We start from the raw sequence: 8,998 nt of genomic DNA, 5'->3' as shown, positions 1-8,998 counted from the left end.
TTACTGTAGTTTTCTAACCAGAAGAGCATATTATTCTCTGTTGAACTTACATGGATATGGATAGATTTGGAAAAATACTGTTATTTGCTTATTTTTATGTTTTAAAAAAGACATTGGAAAATCTAGTGATACAGTTTTTAAATATTTTGGAATTTAAACTTGATGCATAATCTAAGATTTTTTAGAGACATAGATTATAAAGGATATCTAATTCCAAATGAGCTGCAGACACCTTCCAAAGGATAATAGAGACCTCTGGATAAATTTCCTGTTTAAAGAGAATATTTGTTTTCCCTTGATGGATGTATTCCTTAACCTTGATATCGATACTTATCACAAATCATTTTATCTCCATATATTTCCATTTTCTCCTCATAAATAGTCAGTAAAATACCGCTCCAGAAAAATATTTCACCTAAAAAAATGGCTACACTACAGAATAAACTTTTGAAATCTGTGGTCTAAATTAACATATGATTATGTAATTATTCATCTTTTCAGGTATCTAACCACATATTGGAAAACTGCTTAGAAATAATCTGATGTCACTGATCTGATATTCTAATCAAATATTTATATACCATGCCAATTGTTAGAGAATCTGAAAGCTAATATCAAGTATGTTACAAACTGGGAGTCAGCTGACTTGAGCCTAAATGCTCCCAATTTGTAACTCTTTCCATAGTCTGTCCTCTACTTCCTGCAGCACAGCCCAAGGCCAAACTGATCCAAAAAAAGGGTGTTTACCCTGAGGGTTTTGGGCTTACCCTAAACCCAGAAGAGATCAAAGCTTGGGGAATGAGACCACAGAGGACATATTTTTACCCACTCAGCATCTGTTCCTCTTCTTCTGATAAAAGCACCCTGACTCCTCCCAGGGGAACCCTTCCCACTCCTGTCTCATTGGTTTGGATGGGGATCCAGGTTGGGCGGGGACCTGGACCTGGCTAATCAGGTCATCACTTGCTCCTTTCAACAGTGTTTGGTTCATGGATTGGCACAGTACTTAAGCCAGATCAATGAAAAACAATTGAGACTTCTGCTGAAAGTATCAGGAAGAGACATTCTCGTTCCACCTGTTCATATGGCATTCTCCAGTTTTACTGCACACGTAAGACCTACTGAGGATGCAGCCAACCAGAGGAAAGGGGAGCAGGGGTGCAAAGGGCAGAGGTGGTAGAAAGAAATATTTGATGACACTATTAGAGTTCTTAGATCCAGACATGCCTATAGTTACCACTCTTGGACTTTGCTGTTATGAGGCAATTCCTTCCCTTTTTTTGCTTGAGTTAGTTTGTATTGTATTTCTATTTCTTGCAAATGATCCTTGATTGATATGTCCACAGTGTAAGGCTGACAATGGTTCCAGGAAATGGCTGGAAAATTGAGTCAAAGATACAAGATATAAATGGCTAATGAGAATTCAGGTCTCCAATTAGGAGATGAGGCTAAGACAAAGTGTGTGGGAGGCCAGATAGGCCTATGATAGGCCCCAATACTGGACAACCAATGGAAAATTTCTTCTTTTAAAATTTTAATTTATTTTATTTTATTACTTTATTTTTTAAAAGATTTTATTTATTTGACAGAGACACAGAGAGAGAGACAGTGAGAGAGGGAGTGAACAAGCAGGGGGAGCAGCAGGCAGAAGGAGAGGGAGAAGGAAAAGCAGGTTCCCCACTGAGCAAGGAGCCAGATGTGGGGTTCCATCCCAGGACCCTGGGATCATGACCTGAGCCAAACTCAGACGCTTAGCTGACTGAGGCACCCCAATGGAGAACTTCTTAATGTAGAACATGAAATGTCCTAAAGGAGACACATATAGAACTAGGCTCTTATTAGCATTGAGACTTAGGATCAGTTACCTTCTAAGTTTTGGGTTTGCACCTACAAAACAGTAAGAATACCTGTATCTGCCCCCCAACCCCAGGTATTATTAAATTTAAATAATTAACCCTGTACTCTGTGCCAGGCACTTTATACTTTAAAAATAGCTTCCTTAAATGCTTCTAGATGTTATTTCCAGATTTTATATTTGAAGCATCATATATTTCTGGCACATTACTTAATCTCTCTAAATATTTCCTTTCTATAGGGAAAAAATGAGAGAATCCATGTTAAAAAGCCTGCTCTAGTGGTTGGCACATAGGTGTTCAATGTAAATTATGTAGGCTATCCGTAGAGTGCTGTAAACAGCAGATTCTAAAGTTAAACTTTCCAGGTTCAAACACAGTTAAACCAAAGTTTTTTCTAGAAGATGATATGATTATATTTCTATTTTCCATTATCAATCTTGAGGGGGGGAAACTAAGAATTGATCCAGCACAGACTTCTTTCATTCATCTGTAAATACTGCCTTATTGCTTGTTAGATGCACGTGCTGGGATTTAGAAAGAACCAGTCAGAAGAATACAAAGAGGACACGGAGAATGGGATTTTTATCATTTCTTTGTATCGTAATAACATAAACTACTTTTTCCTGGTATGTATCAAAATGCAAACACTGATCATGCAAGAGTTGGGAATAAATGCAAAATGACCAGTGCAAAACGATGTAACAGAAACCAGATCCTTGAAGAACTGGGCAGAGATTTCAAGTTTTTTGACAGAAAATTTAAAACTTTTTTTTTTTTTTTTTTTTAAACCATGGTCACTCAAGAAGCCGAAATGGAAACCAGGAGACAGCATGTTGAAAATCAAATATACCTCCTTGGCTATTCTCATACACAATTTCTCTTCTTTTCTGAACTAGATCTGCACTTATTAATAGCATAAACTTTGGGATCTAAATGGCATAGGCTATAGGGCTCTCTGGTTGTACTACATGTGTAAGTCTTATCTTTCTAACAAATACATGTCTCAAGGAAATGGTCGTGTGGTTTGGGGTATGACATGGTAATGGGGGTTGAGTTACTTTTCATAGTACTGGGCACAGAGCAGCTAGCTTAGGAAATATTTTTTGACCGCTTGATTGCAGCTCTTGATAACTTCTTACCGAAAGTCTGACTTTTCTTTCTTTCTTTTTAAAGATTTTATTTATTTATTTGACAGAGAGAGAGACAGCCAGCGAGAGAGGGAACACAAGCAGGCGGAGTGGGAGAGGAAGAAACAGGCTCCCAGTGGAGCAGGGAGCTTGATGTGGGGCTCGATCCCAGGACCCTGGGATTACACCTTGAGCCGAAGGCAGACGCTTAACGACTGAGCCACCCAGGCGCCCCGAAAGTCTGACTTTTCTAAGTCACATTCTATATCAAAGCCCCAGAAACTTATGTATGACACCACGTAATATTTTGGGCTTAAAACCTAGGTCTTGATTCTGAATTTAAAGGAAGTGCTGTGAAAATCTTCATTCCTTTTTTGGTTGTTTTGAAACACCAGCTACATGAATCTTTGTACTTGGCCTCTACCCCATGAGTTTGTTTTTGCTCCAAGCAGCTATTAAGAGCCTGTGAGCCAGATAATTCTTGTCAAGGCCAAGTTGAAATCTTAAAAAATATGTTTAAGGCTGGTTTCAGAAACCTGAAAAAAAGGCTAGATTCAACTCTCTGTTCAAGAAAATCAATTAGTTTATTTTCTACTTGGCTTTCAACACAGATGGCATAATGATAGGCTTGTTTCCAGTGTGAACATGTGAATGTTCTTTTTTGCCTTTTCACACAGTACTCAAAAGCAAACTAGACACAAAGTTATTTTTACCTTGAGTTTCTTATGCCTTAATTCTTATGTGTATACAATGCCTGTGAAGGCAGGGCTTGGGGTAAGCAAGCTGTTCTGACCTTTCATAAGATAGGTATTGTGTGCCATGAATACAGGAAAGCAAACTAGTTAAAGATACTTTNTGCCTGTGAAGGCAGGGCTTGGGGTAAGCAATCTGTTCTGACCTTTCATAAGATAGGTATTGTGTGCCATGAATACAGGAAAGCAAACTAGTTAAAGATACTTTTAGGCTTGTCATAAATATGTTTCAAGCATGTTTTATCTTCTTGGTAAGACTATTAGCTTCTTGAGGAAGGATCTGATCTTCTTTCTGTAACTCTAACTCTACCCAGAGCTTTGCATATAGCCAGGCAGCTGGAATACTGAGGGGACTGAGTCTTTGTCTCAAGATTTTCATTTATGCTTATCAAATGTAGATATAACTATCAATCATAAGGCTTCCTCTCCCTCCTCTCCAGCTCCCCCATAGCAACTAAGTGCTTTCTATATGGTCTTGTAAGCTCAAAGGCAAGGTTGTCACCATTTTATCTTCTATGTCTAGCTTAATACCTAGCACATTATACACACTCAATTACTTGCTGAATAAAGAAAACATTTATCAGTGTTTACGACCAGACATGTTTGGCTTTGAATATGCTTTTAGGGACTAGTGTTTAATATGGTGTGGGCCAACTGTATTATTATTATCATTTTTTAGATTTTAATTATTATTTGAGAGAGAGAGAACAAGTGACAGAGGACGAGCAGAGGGGAAGGGGCAGAGGTAGAGGGAGAAGCAGACTCCCNTTTTGAATATGCTTTTAGGGAGTAGTGTTTAATATGGTGTGGGCCAACTGTATTATTATTATCATTTTTTAGATTTTAATTATTTATTCGAGAGAGAGAGAACAAGTGACAGAGGACGAGCAGAGGGGAAGGGGCAGAGGTAGAGGGAGAAGCAGACTCCCCACTAAGCAAGGAGCCCTACACAGGGCTTGATCCAAAGACCCTGGGATCATGACCTGAGCCAAAGGCAGACACTTAACCAACTGAGCCACCCAAGCGCTCCTAGTCAACTGTATTATTAACCATAAAACTGCTCTAAGGTACTTCAAGGAAAAGTAACCTTTCCTGACATCAGTATCCTGCTTTACTTTTTGAAAACTGCTTCTACCGTTTTATTTGATCTTTACAACAACCCTAGGAAGAAGGAGGGATACACAGGGCTTGGTATTGATGGTATATGTGACCAAGATTATAAATTTTTAATTATTTTGCAGATGAAGAAGCTCAGACTCCAAGAAGTAGCCAAGATGGCTCAGCCCTGAACCTCGCTCTCCTACCTCCGAGTCCAAGTGCTGCTTCCACTCCAACATCATTGTTTTTTTGGTCATATTCCATAGGCAATGAGCAGGCCAAGGTCAGACAGGAAGAAAGGAAGAGCAGAAAGAGTTTTGATGTAACACGCGAACATTTATTGGGTTCTTTCAGCAAACCAGGAAGTGTGTTTTACTTGTAATTCTCAAAGCAATCCGGGAAAGAGGCACTATTATTTTAATTGTACACGGGAGGATTGATTCTAAGGCTTAGCTGAGGATAGTTTATATTTGCCCAAGCCCTCATAGCATGAGGGAGACTCAGCAAAGTCTCATTCTAGGGACTAAGTTTTTAACCCTAATACTAGGCTGAGATCCCATTAAGAGGGCCCATGCCTTATTATACACAAGAGACACCTGCGACCAGAGACGTAAATGACTTGCCCCGGAACCCTCAGTGAGTTCTGGGGGCAGAGCCAGGAAAAAAACGGTTCTCAGGGCTCTTTCCAAGGGACCTCACAAAACACCTGGTTTTGCCCTTCAGGGAACTGCCAGTCTGTGGGAAGAAAGGAGGAATACTCAAGGTCATTAAGGAGGGTTAACAGAACAAGACTAAAACCTGTGCATTTAAGGGCTATTCCTGCGCGACTGAGCTCTGCGACAGGTAAGAAAAAAAGCCGAGAATACGGAGACAACTTGGGGTAGGAGACTCATCCACAGAATCACTGCCAGGTCGGGAAGCGACGCACGGGGGCTCCACGCGCCCATTCAGTTCCTCTCCCAACCTGAACCGGCGCCAGCCCCACCTCGGTGGCTGCGCGCGCAGTGCGCGTGCCCGGCAAGGCCCGACCCAGAGAGAGGGGCGCCGAACCCCGCCCCCTACCTGGAAGGGCTCTGGCTCCGCCCCCGGGGGCCACGCGCTCACAGGCACGTTCTCCAAGCCGCGCGCGACATCCAGCCGCTCAGTAGGGGTCTCAGGCCCCTCCTCAGTCGCTGCCATCCCGCACGGCCACCTCTCTACAGCTTTCGCGGACTTTTCGCGCCATCTCGATGCGCGTGCTACTTAAAGGCAGACGCTTAACGACTGAGCCACCCAGGCGCCCCGAAAGTCTGACTTTTCTAAGTCACATTCTATATCAAAGCCCCAGAAACTTATGTATGACACCACGTAATATTTTGGGCTTAAAACCTAGGTCTTGATTCTGAATTTAAAGGAAGTGCTGTGAAAATCTTCATTCCTTTTTTGGTTGTTTTGAAACACCAGCTACATGAATCTTTGTACTTGGCCTCTACCCCATGAGTTTGTTTTTGCTCCAAGCAGCTATTAAGAGCCTGTGAGCCAGATAATTCTTGTCAAGGCCAAGTTGAAATCTTAAAAAATATGTTTAAGGCTGGTTTCAGAAACCTGAAAAAAAGGCTAGATTCAACTCTCTGTTCAAGAAAATCAATTAGTTTATTTTCTACTTGGCTTTCAACACAGATGGCATAATGATAGGCTTGTTTCCAGTGTGAACATGTGAATGTTCTTTTTTGCCTTTTCACACAGTACTCAAAAGCAAACTAGACACAAAGTTATTTTTACCTTGAGTTTCTTATGCCTTAATTCTTATGTGTATACAATGCCTGTGAAGGCAGGGCTTGGGGTAAGCAAGCTGTTCTGACCTTTCATAAGATAGGTATTGTGTGCCATGAATACAGGAAAGCAAACTAGTTAAAGATACTTTTAGGCTTGTCATAAATATGTTTCAAGCATGTTTTATCTTCTTGGTAAGACTATTAGCTTCTTGAGGAAGGATCTGATCTTCTTTCTGTAACTCTAACTCTACCCAGAGCTTTGCATATAGCCAGGCAGCTGGAATACTGAGGGGACTGAGTCTTTGTCTCAAGATTTTCATTTATGCTTATCAAATGTAGATATAACTATCAATCATAAGGCTTCCTCTCCCTCCTCTCCAGCTCCCCCATAGCAACTAAGTGCTTTCTATATGGTCTTGTAAGCTCAAAGGCAAGGTTGTCACCATTTTATCTTCTATGTCTAGCTTAATACCTAGCACATTATACACACTCAATTACTTGCTGAATAAAGAAAACATTTATCAGTGTTTACGACCAGACATGTTTGGTTTTGAATATGCTTTTAGGGAGTAGTGTTTAATATGGTGTGGGCCAACTGTATTATTATTATCATTTTTTAGATTTTAATTATTTATTCGAGAGAGAGAGAACAAGTGACAGAGGACGAGCAGAGGGGAAGGGGCAGAGGTAGAGGGAGAAGCAGACTCCCCACTAAGCAAGGAGCCCTACACAGGGCTTGATCCAAAGACCCTGGGATCATGACCTGAGCCAAAGGCAGACACTTAACCAACTGAGCCACCCAAGCGCTCCTAGTCAACTGTATTATTAACCATAAAACTGCTCTAAGGTACTTCAAGGAAAAGTAACCTTTCCTGACATCAGTATCCTGCTTTACTTTTTGAAAACTGCTTCTACCGTTTTATTTGATCTTTACAACAACCCTAGGAAGAAGGAGGGATACACAGGGCTTGGTATTGATGGTATATGTGACCAAAATTATAAATTTTTAATTATTTTGCAGATGAAGAAGCTCAGACTCCAAGAAGTAGCCAAGATGGCTCAGCCCTGAACCTCGCTCTCCTACCTCCGAGTCCAAGTGCTGCTTCCACTCCAACATCATTGTTTTTTTGGTCATATTCCATAGGCAATGAGCAGGCCAAGGTCAGACAGGAAGAAAGGAAGAGCAGAAAGAGTTTTGATGTAACACGCGAACATTTATTGGGTTCTTTCAGCAAACCAGGAAGTGTGTTTTACTTGTAATTCTCAAAGCAATCCGGGAAAGAGGCACTATTATTTTAATTGTACACGGGAGGATTGATTCTAAGGCTTAGCTGAGGATAGTTTATATTTGCCCAAGCCCTCATAGCATGAGGGAGACTCAGCAAAGTCTCATTCTAGGGACTAAGTTTTTAACCCTAATACTAGGCTGAGATCCCATTAAGAGGGCCCATGCCTTATTATACACAAGAGACACCTGCGACCAGAGACGTAAATGACTTGCCCCGGAACCCTCAGTGAGTTCTGGGGGCAGAGCCAGGAAAAAAACGGTTCTCAGGGCTCTTTCCAAGGGACCTCACAAAACACCTGGTTTTGCCCTTCAGGGAACTGCCAGTCTGTGGGAAGAAAGGAGGAATACTCAAGGTCATTAAGGAGGGTTAACAGAACAAGACTAAAACCTGTGCATTTAAGGGCTATTCCTGCGCGACTGAGCTCTGCGACAGGTAAGAAAAAAAGCCGAGAATACGGAGACAACTTGGGGTAGGAGACTCATCCACAGAATCACTGCCAGGTCGGGAAGCGACGCACGGGGGCTCCACGCGCCCATTCAGTTCCTCTCCCAACCTGAACCGGCGCCAGCCCCACCTCGGTGGCTGCGCGCGCAGTGCGCGTGCCCGGCAAGGCCCGACCCAGAGAGAGGGGCGCCGAACCCCGCCCCCTACCTGGAAGGGCTCTGGCTCCGCCCCCGGGGGCCACGCGCTCACAGGCACGTTCTCCAAGCCGCGCGCGACATCCAGCCGCTCAGTAGGGGTCTCAGGCCCCTCCTCAGTCGCTGCCATCCCGCACGGCCACCTCTCTACAGCTTTCGCGGACTTTTCGCGCCATCTCGATGCACGTGCTACTTAGACCCTTTTGAGCCTCGCAGAGGATGCTGGGAATAGTGGGTCGCGCGGTCCCGCCGCCTCCTGGGAGTCGTAGTTTTTCCCCTCTCCTCTCACAAGTGGCCTGTGAGGGCGTCTCCTCCCTCGACCCTCGGCTTTCCTTGACTTTTTGGTCTGGCTCGCTGTCTTTTAAGCCAGATGCACAACAAATAATACAAAGCTTTGGAAGGTATGGACATAGTTTTGGAAATACAAAATGAAGTGCTTTAGTTGTTCCTGTGAGTCTCAGGAAGGGTTTGGGAAGTGAGGTCA

General features: G+C 42.7%; 1 protein-coding gene across 2 annotated transcripts in view; it reads right to left on the bottom strand.

Moving 5' to 3' along the window:
* Positions 1–8,737, bottom strand: part of LOC100467918 (histone-lysine N-methyltransferase SETMAR) — an 18,778-nt gene extending 10,041 nt beyond the window's left edge. The window contains exons 1-2 of one of the 2 annotated variants that reach the window (XM_034658668.1): positions 8,708–8,737; positions 5,896–6,075 (exon numbers count right to left, since the gene is read on the bottom strand). In XM_034658668.1, the coding sequence (XP_034514559.1) occupies positions 5,896–6,012 (117 nt within the window). In that variant the 5' untranslated portion in view covers positions 6,013–6,075; positions 8,708–8,737. Of the gene's footprint in view, positions 1–5,895; positions 6,076–8,527 lie in introns of both variants that reach the window. The other variant, XM_011225913.3, reaches the window with a different exon arrangement.
* Positions 8,738–8,998: the final 261 nt, after the last annotated feature.

Source organism: Ailuropoda melanoleuca, chromosome 4 (assembly GCF_002007445.2).
Source record: "Ailuropoda melanoleuca isolate Jingjing chromosome 4, ASM200744v2, whole genome shotgun sequence".
Taxonomy (NCBI): Eukaryota; Metazoa; Chordata; class Mammalia; order Carnivora; family Ursidae; genus Ailuropoda; species Ailuropoda melanoleuca.
This window is presented reverse-complemented; position numbering and strand designations above follow the sequence as displayed.